General features: G+C 37.4%; 1 protein-coding gene across 4 annotated transcripts in view; it reads right to left on the bottom strand.

Annotated features, from left to right (window-relative positions):
- ECA3 (endoplasmic reticulum-type calcium-transporting ATPase 3) overlaps window positions 1-23,988 on the bottom strand; it is a 344,449-nt gene that overhangs the window by 82,442 nt on the left and 238,019 nt on the right. For all 4 annotated transcript variants that reach the window (XR_016355913.1, XR_016355911.1, XR_016355912.1 and 1 more), the window contains exons 21-24: window positions 21,084-21,182; window positions 20,827-20,972; window positions 11,131-11,188; window positions 10,149-10,241 (exon numbers count right to left, since the gene is read on the bottom strand). Coding sequence is in view for 1 of the 4 variants with exons in the window: in XM_089799217.1 (XP_089655343.1) it covers window positions 10,149-10,241; window positions 11,131-11,188; window positions 20,827-20,972; window positions 21,084-21,182 (396 nt within the window). In the remaining 3 variants the exon portion in view is untranslated. The remainder of the gene's footprint in view (window positions 1-10,148; window positions 10,242-11,130; window positions 11,189-20,826; window positions 20,973-21,083; window positions 21,183-23,988) is intronic.

Here is a 23,988-nt window from a genome sequence, read left to right on the forward strand (position 1 = left end):
CTAGGGATTTTCTCAGTCTCTTTGGATTTATAGTTTTGTTTGGCGTGGGTGGGTTGCCCTCTTGCCCCTTCCACCCTCCCCCTATTTGTCTAGGTCTCCACTCGTTTTTCCTCTTTCTTTTGTTGGTTGGTTTGTAGTCATTGTTTGGTGTTCCTATTGTTGGTTGTATTTTGTTCAGCTCCTCGGTCACTTTGACCCGGTTGTGGTCATTTGTTGGACATTAATAAATTTTATCCTTTATTGTTTTATCTTTATAAGTTTTTGAAATCCGCCGAACAATTAATACATAGTCAAACACAACAATATTAGCAAAACATAGTAAGGCATTGTATGCTACCTAGAATGCATTTGCATTGGGTTTATTTGAAGAGGTTGTCTTTCAAGTTGAAGAGTTGAATATCATGGTGTCTATGTGAGAAATTGTCAGTTTATCAATAAAGAAGACCTATGTTTGAATATGTTGCATCTAGCATCTACCTTTTGGTGTAGCTTTATATGGTTTATTGTTCCTTTTCAATCTCACGCTTTGCTCATTGTTGGCATTTTTATTATTTCCTTAGTTCAAAGCTGACAATTAATATAAATTTGCTGATATTTTCCTTAATCGACAAAAGATGTTACTATGGGCTTATCCCTAAAGTCAATAGTTTCTTATGGATTCTCATTCAGAACAAGATTCTTATAGTGGACAACTTATGTGAGAGAGGATTCTTCCTCTCGAATAGATGTGTGCTCTGCTGCAATGATGAGGAATTGGTTAACCATATCTTTATTCATTGTTCTTTTGCTAGGGATATTTAATCGTTTTACCTGAGTAAATTAAATTTGGTTTGGACCTTCCCTCTCCCCATTTCTGAGAGTTTTATCCAATGGATTCCACTGTCCTCTTTCTCTAAGGAGCTCAACAGACTGTAGTCCTCCTCATTTCCTCATATCTTTTGGGGTAAATGGAAAGAGCAAAATAAAAGAATCTTTAAGGACAAGTCCCCCCTCCCAAAGTTGTTTTCCTAAAGATTGAGAGGGCTATTTTGGAGAATTAACATTGTTCTAGTCCTCATTCTAGATGTTAGACAGGAGTTTGCCTTCTTCTCCTAACCTGAGGATAGTTCCAGAAAGAACTTTTCCTCCTTCAAATTGGATCAAAGCTAGCTTTGGTGGGGCAGCTAAAGGTAACTATGGGTTGGCTGGGTGTGGGGGTGTGCTAAGGAATCATGTTGGCCATTGCTTTGCTATTGTGGAGCTCCCCTTGGGAAAACGGACTAATCAATATCTAGAGATTATAGCAGCCCTCCAAGCTATCGAGTTCGCAAATGATTAAGTGTTAACAAACTATGGCTTGAGGGAGACTCAAATAACATTGTCAATTGCTTGAAGAGATAGTCGAGTCCTTCATGGACAATCTCTAATATCATTCAAGAAGTGAAGGATATTCTAAACACTTTGGATAAATATGTGATATCCCATGCGTATAGAGAATCAAACACTATTGCTGACTCTCTTTCTAATGTGGCTGTCAGGATTAATCAGCAAATGAGATGGGAGGGTGAGGTGGCTATCCCAACTGAGATCACTTCGTGTATTAATTATGATTCGATAAATGGCAAGGAGGGGGCTTTACGAAATGGGTAAGTTGGTACTTCAAGTTGATATTTTCATGATTATGAGGCAACTGAATTGCATCTGCAACAATTGTGATAATAATTGCTATTCCCATTCACACATTCTGAAGGTTTTTGTTATGGAAGTGAGTTTATTCTTTCATACCTATGATATCCTTTCTATTCTCTCAGCTAGGTCTTACTCAAGCTCTTTTTTTCCAATGCAGTTTGGTTGTTCCTTGCCATTTGCTTGGAATTCTGGAGCTGTTGTGTCAAGATGGGTGGGAAAAGAAGACATTGAGAACTAGTTTCCTGGAAGAAATGGAGTAAGCAAATGAAGGCTTGGGTGATCCTATAAGCTGGAGGTCTTACGCCCTTCATGAAGTGCCTACATGGTGGTAACCCTGCAATGGGTAAGTTCTTCTACAAGAACTGGGATGAGGGAGCTCTAGTGTACCAAGGGCAGAAATTCATTGTCACTAAGGATACAATCTCTCAAGTTATGGGCATTCCCATTGTGGGTAAGAAATTCTACAAGGACAAGAAGTACTCTAATACTGTTGTGGATGCATTTCCTAAAGATCAGGGGCAGTAAAGGAGTTGGTTAAATCTGGTAAGACTTACTTCTATTCAGGTTCTATTAAGAGAATTTGTAGGATTGTTCTTAGGGCAATCATATATTATGTTACTCTCAATGGGAGATTTTCTAGAATTTGCACCCATCATTTTGTATTACTGAATCACTTCAGACACAACATGAAAATCTCCATTCCTTCCTATTTGTACACTTGCCTAAACACCAACATTAACGAGATTCACACTCATGAGGTTACTAATCCCCCAGTTCATGGTGGGCTGAAGGTCCTGATTTATGAACATACTGAAACAAATTCTATGGGGTTTTCTATTCAGAGAATGTTGATTCTGGGGAGGACACAAAAGCTTCCAAGTCTTATGATGAGATAACTTCAAGAATACAAATGTTAGTAGGGGTTCAAAGTCTAAGGAAATAGAAGATTAAAGCACCAAGAAGAAAAGTTAAGCATCCACTCCCAAGAAATGCCCTAACAATAAAAAGGATGTGAGTAAGAAACGCAAGCACCCTAAGGGGGAGGTCTCCTTAGATGAGGAATATAATGAGAAGGATGTTCATACGGACATGGATAGGGACGAGCCTGGCATGCAGAGTAAGAAGAAGAGGAAGCCTGCTCCTAAGCCTGGCACAAAGGGTAACAAGCAGAAAAAGCCCAGTACTCAAGATGCCTCCTCTAGCTTGGATAAGGTTGCTAGGGAAGTCTCCCCTTCCCCCAATACTCTCCCTGATTTGGATACTCCTACTCATGGTCATGTTACCCCTAATAAGCACTCTCCCCACTTTGAGGATTTTGCACGCTACAAGAAGGTGAACCGAGAAAAGCTCAAGCTTGGTGTCTCGAGACCAAAGATCAATTTACCTGTTAGGGTGAGGAGGATGAAAATTCCTTCTAGATGATTGATCCATCCATGCTCATTTTGAGTGATTCCAACAAAGAGTTGAATGTTCTTTTTACTGCCAAGAATGGTATGTTTGACTTCTACAGAGCCATTAAATGGTCCTTCCATGAGCTTAAGGAAGTTAATCTAAAGATTAGGGCTTTCGAGAGTGAGGTGAACTTCTGGGAGGAGGCTACTGTGGTTAACGATTTGGGGGATGATGTTATTTCGCCTGAAGGTAATGATCCTTGTATGACTGGTAAAGTGAAGGGCATTTTTGCTTACAAGAAGTTGGAAGACAGAGTCTTGGCAATGGAAGTTAAAATCTACAACCTAGATTTTGTTCTAAAAGGTATTGGGAAGAAAAGATATAAGATTCTAGAGGCCTCGAATGAGCACATTAAGATTCTTCTTGGGAAGTTGCAGAACTCTACCATGGATAGGGTCAACATTCAAGTCATTGATGACAAGGATTCTCCTATGGATAGTCAAACTGGCCCTAGCAAAAGAAACAGAGCCAACACTAAGAGGAAGGACTCTACTACTACCACTAAGTTTAAAGGGATAAAGAAAGCGGCTGAGGATATGGACACGCTGGAACAGGAAGCTGTGGAGTTGCCGAAGTGTTTTGGATAGCTATGTGTTAGTGTGCCCTTTTCTCCGTGTCTTTCTTTTTCAAAGTTTTTAGTTTTTTGGTGAGCTTGGCCCTTTCTGCCATTGTTGTTTCTTTCTCTGGCTGGCTTTTGTCTTTTGCCTGGCCTTGTTTTATATCTGACTTTGTTTTGTTTTATGTGCTTTATTGGTTTCTGTGGTTAGTCCTATTTTGTAAAAGGGTTTCAAGGCACCTTCAAAACTTGTTTTTGTTTACCGTATGGGGTAAATAGTTTAATTCATATAGACAATAGACAAGAACATGTAATACAACAGTACTCTTTTTATTATTTGCATATATGCTAAAGAGATTACATAGTGCTTCCAATGATGATTATTACAATAATCCAAAGTCTATTCCGGACGGTGTACATATACCATTCCGAAGGGGTGACTCAACCGTCACACGTCCTTTCGGATGTTAATCTACCCATCGGCTATTTTATAACTTTACCGACATCATCCCCCCCCCCAAAAAAAGAAAAGTCATCTCCAGACGACAATTACAAAATATCCACCCGTCCCGCTTTCTCTGCTTTCAACACCTGGGTACACTGAGCCAAGTGTCATTGTACTACCTTCAACTAGATCACCAACTCCTCCTGAGCTCTCTATGCATCCACCAAAGTAGCTTCACATCCAACACCTACTCCAAGTGCCTCAAAGTGTATCACTCCTCTCGAAAGGACTGCTCTATTGTTATTTTCACCTCTGGTACACAGACACTCCATGCCTACAGCAGCTCCAAGTCTCATCAATTGGTCATACTTCCCACGACTGATAATTGAAGCGACTAGGGGTCTATGCCCCCAGCAGGATCGAGGGGTAGCACCCCCCATGGGGTTCTAGGGCCAAGACAAAATTAGCACTCTCAAACCCACACAAAAGCCCATGGAACACACCATTTTTGTCATTTTATTCCGATCCCACACTCTTTCTGGCAACTGCTTATGTTTTACTACCTGTTTATGTCTTTCCCTTCCCTTCGGCATCATATGTTACTCATTTTGAACTATTTCGATTTGTCGTCATTTTTTTTTTTACCAAACCTCTCTTATCACCCTTCTTCTGTGTCGTATGGCAATCCTTGTTCTGCAATCCTTCCTTCCAATTCGTACGATATACTTATGATGCACAAATATTACTTGCATTGCTTGGCTATAAGGTAGATATGTCCTTGGGTCGTACAGTCTTATTGTTGCTAGTAGCCACCTGCTTAACCGTACAAGTTATGCTTACGATGTTTGTCCGTACTTAGTACCTGCTTGACCATACGGGTCTTCTATTTTGGCCGTACATTGTCTTCTGTTCTAGCCGTGGTAATAGCTTCCTATCTATATGTTATTTGGTTGGTCGTACGTTTACCCTAGCCCGCATGGTGACTTTTTGCATCCGTACAATGTCCTCACTAGCTCCCATGTCGTACTATGTCCTTATGTAGCTCTACGGTATCTCTGATATGTCTATACGGTTTCAACCTTCTGTACGGTCTTGTATGATATGCATGTACAATCTTCAATATCTCTGCTTCAATCTTACGGTGTTCAAATGGGTCATACAGTGTCCGTGCCCTATCTTTATAACCTCTTTTTTTTTTCTTTTTCTTTTTTAACACTCTCTCTCCTCTGTCCCCTTCTATCAGTCACCTCTACCCTAGTTCAATAATGGTCATTTTGTCTTTTGCAACCCTCTGACTAATCGTACGGCAATGCCTCCTTCATTCTCCCACTGATCCTTTATGTAGCCATACGGTATCTCTGATATGTCCGTATGATTTCAACCTTTTGTATGGTCTTGTATGATATGCCTATACAATCTTCAATATCTCTACTTCAGTCGTACGGTGTTCAAATGGGTCATACGGTGTCCGTGCCCTATCTTTATAACCTCTTTTTTTTTCTTTTTCTTTTTTAACACTCTCTGTCCTCTGTCCCCTTCTATCAGTCACCTCTACCCCGGTTCAATAATGGTCGTTTTGTCTTTTGCAACCCTCTGACTAATCGTATGGCAATGCCTCCTTCATTCTCCCACTGATCTTGCAAGGGTTGTACAACCACTTCTTTACTGGGCGTATGATCCAACTTTGCTCTTCTAGGTCATACGGAATATCTCCATATGGCCGCTTCCATGTCTTTCTGTTGTTTTAATTGCTCCTCTGTACAACGTACGATACTTTCTTCCTCCCAATAATGCTCTTACATGTCCATATGACCCTATGTTTATCTTTAGTCATACAGAAGGTCGTACGATGCTTTCTCCTTCACAAATAGTGCATGTGTGTTCGTATGGTAGCCAATTTTGGTCGTCTGTACGATTACCTTGTTTGATCGTATGATGTTGTCTAGCAATGTGTATCCCCCTCTGTGACCATACGGTGATGTTGTACTCATGTCCGTACGGTACCATATGGTACGCTAGCTATTTCGTATAGTCCTTTCTTGAATCCGTACAGTTGCTTTGTCTAGGCCGTAGAATACTTCCTTACCTGCTTCCAGAAGATCGTACAGTGTACCTCCTTGTCCGAAAGAATCCTCCGATCTGTACGGTATTTTTCCCTTGCCCTATGCTTGCCGTATGGTGCACCTCTAGGTCTCTTCCTGCAAATTTCTAGTCGTACGGTGTATTCTTCTCTTCTCCGCATGTGTGAAAGCTCTCTCTTCTTCCACCAATATCTTTGAGGTTCATGGTTTGTACTCTGGCCTCTTCATATTTTATCGGCTTATCTTCACTGAACGTATGGGCTAATGTTTCATCCACCTGTGCTTCTCCTTCCTTTAGAAGCTATATTCCTCTGGAAAATCGTTTCTTCCTTTTTCTTCTTCGATGCCCAACATGTTGCAGCTCGGGAAGAGTTCGTAATCCTCCATCTGCCAGCGAAATAGTTCGTTCACCGAATCTAGATCGTCCTCATTCAACCCTTCTTCTAATCTTAATACTCCCTCTTCAACAAGTTCCATTCTCTTCTTCCTCTCATCACCCCTCCACCTTCGCCTTCAAAATCTGACAACACTGCCTCCTCACCTACCATTTGTGTGTGCAGGTCAATTATGAATCTTCTACCTCCAGGATCCATTCATAGGGTATTCTTCTTCCAGTCATGCTTAACCCTTGCTTGTAAAAGCCATCCTCGGCCCAGAATAGCGTCATATCCTCTCCTCTTCAACGGAATGATGACGAAATCGAGTAGGAATAACTGTGTTCCAATAGTTACTGATTGTGCCATCAAGATTTCCTGAGAGGTTTAATGTCGTGTTGGTCCATCGTTAGTAACTGGAACGTAAGTGGCCACAATATCGATTGTCCCAACTTCTTCCAAGTATCTTTTGGTAGGATGTTTACCTCGGAACCTCTGTACACAATTGTGTCTGAAAGGACTGTTCCTAATATACCCATCTCTATGACTACCGAATGTCATTCGGATGTGAGGGCTGGTAGCATTGGGTCCACTACACTTGCTTCGCTTTCCTTTTCCCTTCCATGTTCTCCTGGTAGTTTAGTAGTCAGGGCTATGTTCGTGAGTGTTGTTTATAGTTGAGGCATTGTGAGGATCAGATCATTTAACTTGACTGATATTTCAATTCATAATGTCTGCCTTATGATATTTTGTTTTGCAGAGTTCCTCGTTGAGGTACCGGTAGTGTCCTTCAATTGTGATTTCCCTACCGACATTGCTTTCTCAATTTCTGCCTACACTTCTTCCAATCTCCTCTTTTCTTCGATCAGGTCAGGGTACAGTTTTGCTTGTTTACAAGTGATTGCCAAGACTTCTTCATCCACGCCGATGCTGATCAAATTCACTCCTAATTTCGGGCACTTGCCATCTTCATGATCTCTAGGACCGCACCATCCACAAAACAACTTTGGTGTGTTTGTTGATGTACAGTTCTGTGCAAAGTGGCCCCACAAATTGCATGGTCGGCATTGAACCATCGGGCGACCGTTCGCATTGTACTGAATTCAGTTGCAGCCCCCATTATTATTGTTGGCATTGTTGTTTTGCCCTCTTCTATTATTTCTGTATCCACCCGAAGTAGCACCATCATTGCTTGTGTTTCTGCTCCCTCTTGATGCGGAAGCCTTCTCTGTCAAGAGCACTTGTTGATGCCCTCTTGTTTTCATATTGAAGGAGCATTCTTTTGTGGAATGTCCCATAATTTGACAGATATCACAAAATTAATTTTTCGGGCAGGACCCCTTCGTGTCACCTTCTGTCTTGCATTCTGTGCACCATAGCTTGTTTCCCTTCGTCTCTTTTTGCATATTCTTAAATTCTTTCATCATTCTAATCATATCCTTTTGGAGAGCGCAGACCTTCTTACTGTCATTTTCGTCACCACTACTATCTCCTTCCGAAGACGAGTCATCTAAGTCGGATGAGCTACTTTTCTTTCTCTTTCGTTTTCTGTTCACTCTCTAAGTCCATCACCTGATTGTATGCTTCGGTGCATGATGATGGCGGCACAATCTTCATTTTTTTCCTTAACTCCGAGCATAGTCCTTCAATGAACCATCACTTTTTCAACCCATCTATTGGCTTACTTTCCATTTTATTTATTTATTATTTTAGTTTTATGGCATATACATGGACTGTTTCATGTTTCCCTTGCTTTGTGGTGTATATTTCTACTACGATCTCAATGTCATCTTGTAGCAATTGAAACTCGGCGATAAACTCCTTTCTAACTCCTGCTCATGTAGTTAATTTCTGAGGGTCAGCATCTGAAAACCAATCAATTGCCACACCCCGTAGGGTTGCTAGGAACTGTCTGACCCAATCATCCTTGTCCGTAATGCCATTTGTTGTCCATATGGTTTCGGACACCTTGCAATGTCTGATTGGATCTACCAATTCATCACCATTAAACTTTGGTAATTTTTCTTCGGGACTTGTCATCGCTACTTTTGATTCTTAGGTACTTGTTGAGCACCTGCGCTGTTTTGAGCACCTATGCTGTTCAAAGGACCCATGTTGTTCTGAGCACCCACGCTGTTTTGCACAACACCCACGTTGTTCTACAAACCTGCACTGTTTCGAACAGTCATCTTATTTCCAACAGCCGCGTTACTTGGCGAAAAGGGTTTTCCTTTAGCAAAGTTGTCCATTCCGGAAGTGTATCACAAACAAAGAGTTCACTCCACGCTCGTGCTCCCTTGGCACTCTGAACCGTGCAAATTAATTCCCTTCCATCTGGATTCTCTTCCTTCAGCATATACAGGTTAAGAAATTCCTCCTTTGTTTCTTCCACCAAATTCAACCGCTATCGAGTCTCTTCCAACAATTCCTCAGTGCTTTGGTGTCCGTCAACAATCTGTTGAAACCTCTGTTTGCGCTCGACCTGTTTTACCAAAATTAAAATTTCTTGTGCGGTGCATATTTCATCTTTTTCCTTTAGCTTATTCTTATCCTTGTTAAGCTGATTCGGCATTAGTCTTCATTCCTCTACCTCCATTCCAAGTCCATTGGGCAACTACGCCAAATGTTTACCGTATGGGGTAAATAGTTTAATGCATACAGACAATAGACAAGAACATGTAACACAATAGTACTCCTTTTATTATTCACATATATGCCTAAGAGATTACATAGTGCTCCCAATGATCATTATTACAATAATCCAAAGTCCATTCCAGACGGTGTACATATACCATTCCAAAGGGGTGACTCAACCATCATGCATCCTTTCGGATGCTAATCTACCCGTCGGCTATTTTATAACTTTACCGACAACAGTTTTCACGTAATCAAAAACAAAAAATGTTATTCTTTGGATTCGAATTTTAAAAACTTGTGATGAGATAAGTACTCATAGTTTTATGCCACTAAATCTAAGATTGAAAAATATAGGACTATATTGTTTCCAAGCATTTTACTTTCATGCAAACCTCTAGAACATAAAAATAATAATCTAGCTTATTAGTTTTAAATTCTGGGAGTAGGTTAATCAAAGAACTTCCTCGAATTAGAGAAGATTTCTTCACACGTTCCATTTTATGCTGTCTAAATGGCAACAAAATAAAACTCAGGTATCCCTAGATTTTTGGTTATTAGTTTTAAATTCTAGGAGTAGGTTAATCAAAGAACTTCCTCGAATTAGAAAGGATTTCTTCACACATTCCATTTTATGCTGTCTAAATGGCAACAAAATAGAACTCAGGTATTCCTAGATTTTTGGCCAATTCAGTAATATACAATAAGTATTAGCTCTCATGCAAAGTAAGAAAGATTAAGAGCAAGACAAGAATGCTAAAATTGTATCTATCGCATACAAGATAACAATATCTAAATATTATATTTCAAGAATGTGTTATTGCAGATGTCCTCAAACTGTTGAAATGCAATTTTCCGATTCTGAAGAAACCATTATATCCACCAAGAAGACTGGTTTTTTCACATTAAAAAGACAAATTAAAGAATAAGAGTCCCACCTTTGCAACAGCAGTCCCTGATCCCATTGCAATGCCAATATCTGCCTTTTTAAGAGCAGGAGCATCATTTACTCCATCACCTGTCATTGCAACCTGCATACTAAGACACAGTTTGTAACCTGGATAATGTATTTTATAATCTAACTGATTAAAAAAGGATCCATAATATCATATTAACATATATACCATGCAAATTATCCCAGATGATATGCACTAAACAAGATAATTTCTGAGCAATATCTCACCCCAATTGGAAACCATCATTCGAATCTGCAGCACATGGGAGTGCATTGTTTCGCAGGCAACCCTCCTAAGGAGGGATGAACAGATGGGATTTTCATTTAAAGTTAGAATTGGGTGATGGAATATTAATATAATATGATTTTCTCTTTTCTTTTTCCATTCCTCTAAATAGTCTTATCTTAGAATGTTTCTAGCTTGGGAACAAGTCTGTGGTGACAATCTAATGGGTACCGTAAAAGCCCTAGAGATTCAAATTTCATCCATAGTTTTAAATTTGTAATATTATAAATTTTGTAATTTCTATTTAATTTAATTTTTAAGGAAAACATGCTTTACTATCTATCAAGGGGCTCTCATGGGCCTACATTATATATCTTTAATTTCTGTTTTCATTTCCCACCAGAATTTTTTCATTTCTGTTTTCATGGCCATTATCAGTAGAGTATACACAGGCAAAAATTGGTTTGCAGCTTGCAAACTGTAATTGATTTCTTTTGATAAGAGAACTTTTGTGTGTATGTTGTATCTTTCACTTTTCTTTGATCAAAGTAACAATGATCTGAGGCATGACGACTAGCTATAGTACAAATGAATACACTTGCCAAAATTGTAAAAACACAATTATGCATTATAGAACAAGTAGCTTCAAAAATAAAATAAAATGCATTTAAAGTCGATGAAAAAAAATCATTTCACACTAAAAACAAGGACCTACCAAACATCAATGCATGGGACCTACCACTTCATTTTGATGTTGTAGCGCTTCAACAAGCATCCTTTTATGAGCAGGTTCAACCCTAAAAATGCAAGGCATAATGCAACATTAACATTCAACCAACAATATCATAATAACTTAGGCTCAAACTTCATTGTACTACAAATTGATAAACCACAGTCAAAAGAATTCAATACATTTCAATAATGCAATCCAGAAGGAAAGCACATATATTGGACCACAACTGACTCTCTCCGATGGAGTGAAACTTCAAACACAGCTCTATGAGAGCAGAAAGCAATAAGAAAATCCTCCAAATTGGATCAGAGCACTTGCCAGACATCATTACATTAGACATGCAAATTACTAGTTTGTTAGTCGCATTTATATCTTTCGGAAAAAACACTACAGTTTATTACTCACATCTAACAAGATTCAAAATAACTGATTGTGTCATGCTCTAGAAAGCTTTGGCAAAAGAGAACATTATACTAGCAAAGAAAAGCAGGAAGAATTCTCACTCAATAACTTGGTCAGCCTTAAAGGGTACCATTTTACTACTCTATAAAAGCTTACTTGTTTGTAGATTATTTAACAAACTAACTGCCCTAAAATCACCGCCTAGAATATAAATATTAAAAATATTCTTTTGGAGAATATAGTATGGAGTGACTTTTAGACATACTGATTTGGTACAACTTCATAAGATCAACACATATAATAATGTGGAAAAGAAATCACACAAAAGATTTCATAGGCCAAGATGCCCTGATATCCAATATATGCAGAAGTAAAATAAAGCCTTGAGGTAGGGTAGCATTATACAAGAGATCTCACACGCATAATATTCTACACATATCAATACAGAATTGCAATCATAATCACCACTTTTCTATAGAGCTTCAAGTTTATGTTAATGATATAAGAATGGTATTCTGATCTGTAGTATATAACCCTTATTGATATGTTGCTGTGAAGTTTGTTTCTTAAACATTAACCAATGTAATGATATTGCTATCATTGTATGTGTATATACTGTTCTTCTAACTGCTAATCAGATTTTATCTTATGAAATGATGATGAGATAATGGCTGATGTGACAAATTTCAGTTATTAGTTTGTCCTCTCTATCAGTGACTGTCCCTTATTGGATGATGAGCTCTTATTTAATCTGCTGTTTCTCACCTTCAAATCTGCTCCCCATAAATATATTGTAAATTATATCTTTTTAATCTCTTGTTCGATTAATTCCTTGATAACCTTTGCCTCGGGTCTGATTCAAAACTTGCACTAGGAAGCCGAGATAGTATTCTGTAATGTCCCCAACTTAGAACATTAAAGATATATGATTAAAAAGTTTTAATTAAAAAAATGAAACTTATATAATCATCATAATTTTACATCCTCGGGAGCTTCGGTGCATGTGAGCAGATATCTTCACTAAGTACTCATCTATGCCAAATACTTGTGAAGGCACATACATATGGATAGGAGAATCTGACATGGCATAGCTGACGGAAGGCAACCTTGTTGACAACAAATAGGCCATTAGTAACTAAATAATACTTTTGTTAGTTAAACTTGGAAGTAAAATAAAACATTTCTTCCAAAGGGGTGTTAGTTGCTTCCAGTTGGAAAACTTAACCAAGTGTCAAGCACCATTTGTATTCGGGTTGAAACAAGTAATGTTGTAGTTGATTGTATACACACATAATGATATGACAAGAATTATCTTTTAGCCAAAGTTGATTGCATCTTGTTATTTATGTTCCATTGAATATTTATGTTTACTTATATCAAGCAATACACCACCCATAGGGAGTAAACATTTTAACATCATTCCTTGTTTGAGACTAGAGATTTAGATGAACAAAAGGCATGGGGGCAAAGTAATGAGTCGATCATTCGAACAAGTGCTCATAACTAACAGTAATGTACAAGAAGATGAAGTTAGAAGGAAAGATCAATTGGCACAAGACCTGGTACAAGCACAAGAAGTTTTAGTCAACCAATACATGAAAAGGAAAGCCCACAAGAAAGTGTTTCATTAACACATGGTACATGACAAACTCTTGGTGCGACCAATGGTCTATGATCTTCTCAAAAGCATCCCAAGGTTGTTGGCAAGGAACTTGGTTGAAGTAGACTAACAACACATAGAAAGGAAATAGGAACAACATCAACAACAGATATTGCAATAGTACAAAAAGGAGGAACCAAAGCGAGGACGAGCACGACAAAAGTAGTCATCGTACCTTTGACAACTCAAATAATTAATGCTTCTTCTACCAAATAAGGACAAAACACGACATACTACAAGAGAAAAAAGTAGAGAGGGAAGTAGAATTTTGAGTATGTTCTTGGTGAATCCAAGAGAAAAGTGAGAGGTAATGATAGCTGAAAGAACTAGTTGAAAAATCTCTAAGTCTCTAACAAAGTAAGAGCCTGAGTGTCAGTCTGGAGAAGCTAAAGGCCAATAGCGCATGAAAGTAGAATACAACCTACAAAGCAAGCATTGGAACAAATCACAAGAGATTTACCACTCCCTAACAAAGCAGAGGAGGACTTTGTTGACCATGCGAGCATTCCTTTAGTACGCAAGGTGACAAATGAGGAGAGCTTGGAGTGTGACTCTATACCAACTAAACCATTAGTTCACTCCTAGGATGACAAGGAAATAAACCTTGAATGAGAGGTAACATAATTATTTTAAAATATCTTGCAAGATGTTGAAAATCTAGTTATATCAAAAGAGTAGAGAATGGCAAGACCAAAGCCAAATAATTACATGGAAGGGAGCACAGGTATGATGGAGGTAATCAAAGCGTGAATGATGCATGAGGAGGGGTTGATAGCTCACGCACGGCCAAAGTTGAAAGTTTGAACCACAGGGATGCGAAGAAGTTGCTGACCCACTTATGGCCAACAACAGACAAGGTGCGAGCAAAACAAAAACAAATTAATACACTTCGAAGAAGTAGAAACTCCTTAAATTTAGTAGGAATTGATTCGAGGACCTTGCCTGCCATTGCAAAACATGTGTAAGTACATAGGAGGCTAATGACCAAGATGACCATGAATATTGGTTGAAGGCCTTCCTTGCCACCTTATGAGGAGTTGTCATTGATCGGTACACAGGCCTACAATGAATAGATCGAACGCCTTGGGATGCTTGAGAAGGGCATTTTAGGTGGAGCTCAAATTGCTAAGGGATGACAATGAAGTAGTAGCACAAATCTACAATACAAGGGAAGAATGAGATGTACAAACCTACTATTGTACACTAAAAGGAGTCATCAGTAATTGGAAAACTAGCCAGTAGATGACCTTGAAATAAAGGTGATTCATCAAAGGACAGACTACATCAATGCGAAGAGAAATGAAAGTGGAACCTTCATCTTCCTACACGGACGCCCATAACAGTGCAATTGACATTGAGAGAAAATAATTAGATGGAAGGGAGCACAGGTACAAGGGAGGTAATCAAAGCGTAAATGATGCATGAGGAGGGGTTGATAGCTCACGCATGGCCAAAGTTGAAAGTTTGAACCACAGGGATGAGAAGTCGCTAACCCACTTATGGCCAACAACAAACAAGGTGCGAGCAAAACAAAAACAAATTAATACGCTTCAAAGAAGTAGAAACTCATTAAATTTAGTAGGAATTGATTCGAGGACCTTGCCTACCATTGCAAAACATGTCTAACTACATAGGAGGCTAATGACCAAGATGACCATGACTATTGCTTTAAGGCCTTCGTTGCCGCCTTATGAGGAGTTGTCATTATAGACCTACAAAGTATAGACCAAACATCTTGGGATGCTTGAGAAAGGCATTTTAGGTAGAGCTCAAATTGCCACGGGATGACAATGAAGTAGTAGCACAAATCTACAATACAAGGGAAGAATGAGATGTACAAACCTACTATTATACAGTAATAGGAGTCATTAGTAAATTGGAAGACTAGCCAGTAGATGACCTTGAAATAAAGGCGATTCATCAAAGGACAGACTACATCAATGCGAAGAAAAATGAAAGTGGAACCTTCATCTTCCTACATGGACGCCCATAACCGTGCAATTGACATTGAGAGTGAAAATTAGACATCCTGAGTGAAGAATAACCCATTTATGCTAACAATACCAGCCACAACAATGATGAAGAATCCAAGACTGTACAAGCCCACTAGAAAGATATGATGTGAATGATAGAGATGAGAGACGGGAAGAAGTTATGAAGGATGGAAACGAATTGTGGAATACAACTTATAAAGTTGAAGGTCATATGAAGGCCAACTACCCAAAGAAGTAATTCTACAACAATTGCCAAGCACTGGGACACTCCATTACAAACTGGTCATAAAACCTAAAGGTAAGCAAGAAAAGAAAAGAGTCAAAAGTAAGATACGAAGTCAAGAAATTAAATTTTAAAAAATCTAAAAAACAAAAAATAAATGGCAATAAGTATTTTTTTTGGAAAAAGAGAGTTGAGAATAAGGACAACAAGAAAGAAAAAGTCACACATAAGAAATCAGGAAAAGAAGAAATGATAAAAATAGAAAATCCATATAATAAAGAAACAAAAGTTCAACTATTCTGATAGTGCAAGAACAAGTGTGTAAGCAACTTGAAAATTGGAGGAAGTGCAAATCAAAGGGTTGTCTTTAAACTTGCTATGACTGTACGACAATTAGTAGAAAAAGCCACAACTGTATGAACTCTAGCCTCACTCTTGCACTGTATGGGATTCAACTCCGAGCCACTTGCCACCATACAACCTCTTTGCACTACCCCCGCATGACTACCTCCTTGCACTACCATCGTACAACTGCCTCTTTGAGCTGCCACTATCTACCCCTTGCACTGTCACCATACAATCGCCTCTTTGAACTACCACTATACGACTACCTCTTTGCACTACCACTGTATGACTTCCACTTTGCACTACAACCATACGAATCATGCCTGTACCATTTGCCACCATATAACCAATTTCAAGTGTGTTGCCAAGTACGAAACTGAGCACCACGGAGATTGTTTAATTGTCCCCATACAATTCATCTAGCTTGCCTATGTATAGTTTGGACCTTGCAAACTACCTTCTCTACAGACGGTGTACATTATATCAACATCCTTGTTGTTGTCATACAATATACTCATCCCTCTGCCACCTTGTTGGCCACAGTTGTGGTAGTATTTCAGCTGCCATTGCCAGCCGAGGGTCCTTAGAGTAAGCTATTTCCTGTCAAGGACAAGATGCTACCAGCCGTCAGTGAGACACTACCTATCAAAGGGCCACTGCCAACCCAAGGTGAGGCACTATCTATTTTGGAGCCATATTATAGTCCACGGCTCATCTTTTGTGTTTCTTATATGGTCTTCATGTCTCTTCGATACACACAGAGTGTATGCCATTCTTTAGGAACGCATTTGATATGTTGCGTAGAGGTGATTAGTAACTGTTTACAACTGTCACCTCATCCTATTTTCTCTTCTCTGCATTTAGTCTCTAACTTATATGATGCAAATGATATTAAAGATGGTGTGATTCCCATTTCTTATTGTCAGTGCTGGAAATTCTAGAGTCGACAATTTATTAGTGAAAGCATGGTTTATATCATTGGAGGAATACAAATTGAGGTATAATTGCAGTCGAATGTTTATGATGTATTGGCTTGTGTGAGAATCTATGGGAGTAACATTCGAGGCAATTTGATTTTTTATTCCCATGACATGCAATTAATATGGGAGCATCCTTGACTACCTTGTTCATATATTTTTCATCCTGTGCAATATCAGCTAATGATTAGAGATTGAAGAGTGCATTACATACACCATTATCATGGCAAAGAGAGAGATTTCCATGTTTGCTTCATGCTTCACTGTTATATCCCAATTTTTTACCTAGCCTGAAATATAGCCATTGAGGTTTACATGAAGTCAGTTGGCAGTTTAATTTGATGTAATCTAGCGAAATGGTAAGTTAGTTGGTCGTTATGATTTCAAGTGCAAATGACATGTTAGTTGATCGTTAATCATGAATTCATGGAATTAAAATGAAAGGTTAATTGTTATGATTATTTATGAATAAATAATTTAATTACTGAGAAATTCCTTGTAGGAAGCATGTCAAAGGGGTGGAACGATTGTCAGAAAAGAATTAGGTAGCGCATCACCATCACTGGGCAGACAGGTAGAGGACTTAGCAATTTGAAACAGGATACATCTGCGGGACTTGCATGAGTTATTTAATAATTTTAATTAAAATAATTGAGTTTAAATATAAAATGTATCTTAAAAGATTTTAGTTTATCCTTTGTTATATTATTTTTAATAAATATTTAATTACGCGCTTTTAAATATAAAATGATTTGGCACCATTATCTTTCGATAATTTATTAGTTGTACATTATAATAATGTTCAAATTATAATAATAATATTATTATAATCTTCCAATTTTTAATCTTCCAATTCTTTCCAATAGTCAGTTTAATAATTGGAATTCTAATGGTCATCTTAGGAATTCAAAGGGATTCTTGTAACTGATGAAGCCGTAGAGTCAGGCTCTTATATATTTCTTTGTTTCCCATTACCGTAGCATTCATTCGACTATTTTCCTTTAGCATTCCAAGCCGTTATGGCTGGTGACCCAAAAGATGACAGAGCTCTGAAATTGAACTCATTTGCGCCTGGACTTTCCTTATCACACTTGCCATGGATCTCAAACCGGAAAACAAGGAATTCAACCAAATGTAAAGCAATCAAATTAGAGGAGTCACATAAGGTGCCTGTTGCAGCTTGTCTTTTACTTTCTTTAAAGTTCGATGAACAGCAAACCAAGTCTAGATATATACTCTTAAGTTCCATCAGTTCTCAGTTCTCCAAATTCACATGGTGGCAACAGTAGTAAGAAGATTATAATACCATTTCCAAGTCAAGGTAACAAATAGTTCCTTTCGAATGCAAGAATGATAAGTAGAAATTGAAAGATATATACATTTGATTCTGAATCATATAATGGAAAACCCTGTTTTGTAGTCTAACAAATAAGTTTAAAATCCAAAATACTTCCTATCTTGTTTTTCCTTGTATTTAATTTGTTGAGTTTGAGGAATGGATACAGAATACCATTATTATGTTGTGTTGCAAACATTGTTTCCTTACATTTAAATCGCTGAGCCTGTAGCATAGGTAAAGAATACCATTATCATACTTTGGGTTACAACTCATGCTAAACCATGCATCAAAATCATTGAGTCTATTCAGAGCATCACTATCTTAAGCCGTGCTGCAAATCATGTGTTACCTTGTATTTTAATTGTTGGCTTTGCAACATGAGTACAAAATACCACACCCTTAGTGTCGTGTTACAATTCATGTTTCCTTATTCCCTTTCCATGTCAATAACTCAAAGATTCCTTAACACTGTATATGGGTTTGATTCAGATTCAAGAAAATAAATAACAAAATAAGGATATTGCATTGTAATAATGTTTTTATTTTTATCTCTTTTAGCCATGATCGTATACCAATCTTATATCTTTGTTCAAGATATAAAAGCATCCTCTTATAAGATAATATTATAAACAACGAGAACTTCATCAAATAATCAAGATGGAGAAGGTGTAAATCGACTGCCATAGCATTGATCCAGTTATAGGATTGTTTTTCACCCTAATATCCAAATATGTATTACTCTGTAGATTCTTTTTAATAACTTTCTTTCTTGATAAAAGATAATATACAATATGGAATATTGTTTTCAATTTGAATTGAATATCAAAACAGAGTACCAAGGAAATTCACTAGGCTAAGAGCCAAAATAAGGTAAATAAGGTACAAGACATAATAGTAAAGGTTAATTGTTCAAGCACCAAAGAGTCACCGGCCTAATGGCCTGATTATGGTGAGGAGGTGTAGATGAACCTATCAAAAAGAAATACAAGAATGTTGACATTTTGAGATCTCTTAAGAACATAATCATAGTTTTATGAAATGATGGTTGTATGTAATCTTCTTGAATATAAGGAGCTGGAGCTGTCTAATCTGAGAATCCCGAATATGTGGGACTCACCCGGCTGTGAAGCCAAGAAGATGGGTGATGAGGTAAGAAAGGAATCCTCAATAGTAAGAATCAGTATCAATTATGACATTCAATATTTACCATTTTAACAAATTAATAACTCATGCATATTTCTGTTATAGTGATCTCCTGCTGCTAAGTCGTATGGCATGTTTATATCTTGAAGTCCAGTGGATGGTAAGATGTTCCCTATCAATTCTAGGTAGGGAGGGCCTTTCTCGTTAGAGATCGTGTGGGGATATGTTGTGGTCCAAGGTTGGGTGGTTAAGCCCTTGACAATGATTCACCTCACTCAAGATGTCGAACATGAGACAGACAGAGATAAGTTATGCATTTAATTGTTTATCAGAAACAGGTACATCATTTTTATTTATGAGGAGGTAAGATTGAATTGAGTTAAATCACTGTTATCATTATTTTACACCTAGATAGATTGTGATTTGTTTTCATTTGTATGAATATCGAATATAAGTATAATTCTAATCTTGAGTTACTATCACAAATAAGTAATCGGAAGGAAAAAAAAAATCCGAAGCCCTAATTAATTGTATGACAACTGGAACCTTAAATGATACAGTGGTAATGGAAGCCCTAACTGAATCTGTCGTCGCAGAAGCCCTAGATTAAATCCGTCATCGCGGATGCCCTAAATTGAATCCGTGGTCATGAAAGCCCTAAGTGGTAAAGCAGTTTCAGGAGTCCTAAATGAACTGATGGTAATTGATGCCCTAATTGGTACAGTGATTTGTGATGCCCTAATTTAAATTATAATGGTATTTAGTTGTAATCATCATATGATTTTGAGATAGTGGTTTTTTGATGATAGTCGACTTGTGAAATTGTTATAGTGTATTTGTGGACTAACCCGGATGGTTGCAGAAGCATCCCTAGTTGATTCAAACTCAATTTTTTGAGGTATGTGATTTCAATTTCTGAAGTAATTTCATTTAATGGTATTTCAATTTTCTAGTTAAGAAAATTTGTCTAACTGATTTTAATGGTAAATCATATTCACATGAACATGAATGATGTAACTGCCTTCCTATGAAACGAAGTAATAACTGTTTGCTTGAGTATGTTAAATGTTAATTTAGACCCAGGAAAATCGGGATGTTACATTCACAGTCCTAGACAGCTTGAGGAACATTGATCAATGATTTAACATCCGGTGTCTTATTTCCACATTGAGCAAGTGAAAGGACTACGTGAGTCTAAGATAGTTTGATGTGCATTTCTGAGCATTATAATATTCTGTGTGTTATTACTACATCATCAGTTTTATATATGTGTATTTTGTGATTCGAAAGATAAGTGTACATGCTGCAGATATCTAATCTGATAAGGATATTCTGCTAGCATTTGTTATGAGACAACAGATTGTTAAAGAAGTCATTCTTCCAAATAAGCTTGTGAAGCTTTGTATTGAATCTCCTGTTTTTAATAAAGGAACTATTGTTTGGGTGTGGCTGGGTTTTTCCCTCAAGTAGGAGGGTTTTCCCAAGGTAAATAATTGTGTCAATCTGTATTTGTGTTCTTAGATATCTGATGCTATTCTGGTTCGAAAACTTAACATCATTCAGTACTGAGATTACACGAGTGTTACCATGATTGAACACAAAATATTGCATCTTCAAACCTTGAAAAAAGCACCAAACGTTGTAGAGCTGATGCCCGTTGTATAGGAGACAACTGCTCAAACTCTGATGCAGTATATGAACGTCCAGCTAAGTCATCCAATGGATCCAATGCTCCAATTCGATGACAGAGAGACTCGGCTGTCGACTGCACCATGGTATATCCAGTTAATGTACTTAGAATAATCATTTTTATAAAAGCACATTACAAGTCTAGCAATGACAAAACAGAAGCCAGAAGAAAACCATGGAACATTACCTTATTGTCACCAGTAACAACAATAACACGTATTCCAGCAGATCTGCATGTTTGTATAGCATTCCTCACCTCCTCTCTTGGTGGATCAAGCATTCCAACCTATAATAGAAATAAAAAGAATCATAACATAAAGATCACATCTAACTGGAACTAAAAAAGTGACACATCAGATCAGATTGATATCTTTTAACACGTAATAGTGTTTTTTCATCACCAAAATGTCACAGACTATACAAACACAATTTTTTTATGATCAACATGACAAACAAGAACCCAGAAAACTACACTGAGAAATTCTGAGTTATTAAAACTAAGAAAGATTACATTGCAAGCAAAATGAGTTCAGTAAAATCTTTAAGGATCCATTATGAAAAAATTATTTCAAGAGGCAATTTGACGGTACCTCTCCATTAAATAATCAGTCGTGTGCTGGGAACTCTTACAATGAAGTGTATTTCTTCTCTTTTGTTATCTACACTGGTAAGAATATTAAAGGGCTTTTCCATTTCCTTGACATAGTAATTCATATAAACTATCCATATTTCAAAATTCAACATTTCCTAATCACGAAGAATCTTATCCATATTTCAAACTCCAGCATTTTCCAATCACAAAGAATCTTCAGGAGAATAAGATATAATTACATCATTTGTATTATATGTGGATGCATCCACCCATAACCCCCCAGTCCCCAGTCTCATTTCCGGTGTAGGACTGCAGTGTATGTGTACTGTCCCCATTTCATAGAAATTCCATTTCTAAGCAATTACCCCAGCTTCTGAATTTTCCCATAAGCTTTTTGGCAAGTTGAAGAGAACTTCAATTTTTTTGGAGTGCTCAAGGTTGGTGAATAGTGACTTTGGTTCTTGGCATTGAGATCAATTTACAATGTGAATCATCATGACACTTTTAGAAGTGATTTTCAACATTTGGAGAGCTCACCAAATTTCTTGGAGCAACAATTTAAATTTATTAAGTCGACAAATTGGCTTGGACCATCATCCCAAGCCTTCAATATCATTGTGATATGGTCAGAGTTTGACTACAATGTCATTTCAAAGCTTACTACAGCTTGGGTACAATTCCACATTCGCTTAAGTTTTTAATGTAAAAATATAAGAATGGCAGCTTAAGTATAATATCCATTAAAAAAGGTGTTAATGAGCTTCAAAGGTGGATGCCCAAGGGAAAATAGGACCTTTGCACATGAAAAGTATCAATATATTTCATAAAGATCGATCATGAGGATATTGCAATTATTATTTTCAAACATGAGTTTTTCCATCCAAAAAATTATGAGAATGTGGACTCATTTGTGAGGGCAGATTTCTAAATGCAATTGTTATTCTTCAACAATGAACTTAAATTCTTCGGAAGCTTTTTGAAATCACAATAACCTTCCTAGAGTTTTTGGTGTTGTGGATGAAAACCCATCTACCTAGCTACTATGGTTGCAATAAGAAATCACAGTTGTGTTGCAGAGAAGAGTGCCTATTTCTCATAGCATCCTTGAAGGATTTTGATATGTTCTCAAGCACCTTTCATGATGCTGGTTACTATTTGTAATTGCTTGGTGTTTGAAGTGCAACTCAAGAAGTTCCTATTTTCAGTTGGGTTGTACTACTTCCAATTCAGGTTGTACTTCTTTGTTGATTGTTTCAGCTAATCAATTCAACTGAGTTTAGGTTATTATACGTTGTTCAAAATTGCATTCTCTACTTTGTAGGGCCTATAGACTCCCAATTTAGAGTTGGTCATTGATCTCAAAGACATGGCCAAAGTTCATAAGGACACACAAAAGGGATTGGTTGGGATCCCAGTGGATGAGGTGGACTGTCACAATGGCAATGACTCAGACGACTCTAATTTTGAAGCAGTGTTCAGAGATTCAGATAAGGGGTAGCAATGTACTTTAAATTTTTGTATTTCCATATCATAATTTAAAGTAAAACCATATGAAAGCAATGTAGCCCTTAGAGGATTTTTTTATAACTTTGTTAATTTTAAATATTACATGCATATGAACAATGAACTTTGAAAGCACTTTGAATCTAATATTAATGTTTGAAATAGTGAATAAATGTCTTAACTGAACACAACTATTATATGTTAAGGTTTATAATGTACATATGCATGCTTATCCATTTTACTTATTAATATAAAGTATATATGCATACTCTATCCATGTTTTCAAATGAAATTAACAAAATTCCTGAGTTACCAGGTTCACAACCTGGAACCTTGAACCGGGTATGGGAGTGAATCGAGTCTGGCCTCACACGGGGTCCAGGGTAGATACGTGCAAGGTCCTTTCTCGGACCCGCGAGAACCAATGACATAGTAGGCTCAAAAAAGTTTTAAAACGCATTTTTTTTAATGTTTTTCTTTCTTTGTAACCCTAAAACGGCCTCATATGAAGCCTCCACACATTTCAATTCACATTTGCTCTCTTATTTTGCTCTCTCCAACTTCCTAGTTTGAACCCACGTAATTATATTCAAAGGAGATTAATTGTGAAGTGCCAAATACCATCCACAAAGAAGATTTGGGTGTGCAAGGCATGTATTTCAACCATATTCTTTAGTCTTTTGATAGATTGTTTCAAAGTTTTGATGAGTTTTAATTTATTTTTTCAAAATTTTGAAGAAGTTTCGAAGTATATCTTTTTCCATTTTTTTAATAGATTACAACAATCAGTAGTTCAAAGCTTAGTGAGTAGGGAGGGATATCGAAAAAATTAAACTGATAAAGGGTTTCCTTTAGTGAGACACACTACAAGAACTTCTCAGTTTCCAAAGGTGGTGGGATTATTTGGAAATGTAATTTTTGCAACACACAATATAGAAGCTCTTAGTGCTGAGTCGAACTTCCTTTTTTGGCCCTAGCAGTAAACTCATTAATGTGT

The sequence above is a fragment of the Cupressus sempervirens genome, chromosome 9 (genome assembly GCF_028749045.1).
Source record: "Cupressus sempervirens isolate cs-2001-9-10 chromosome 9, ASM2874904v1, whole genome shotgun sequence".
NCBI lineage: Eukaryota > Viridiplantae > Streptophyta > Pinopsida > Cupressales > Cupressaceae > Cupressus > Cupressus sempervirens.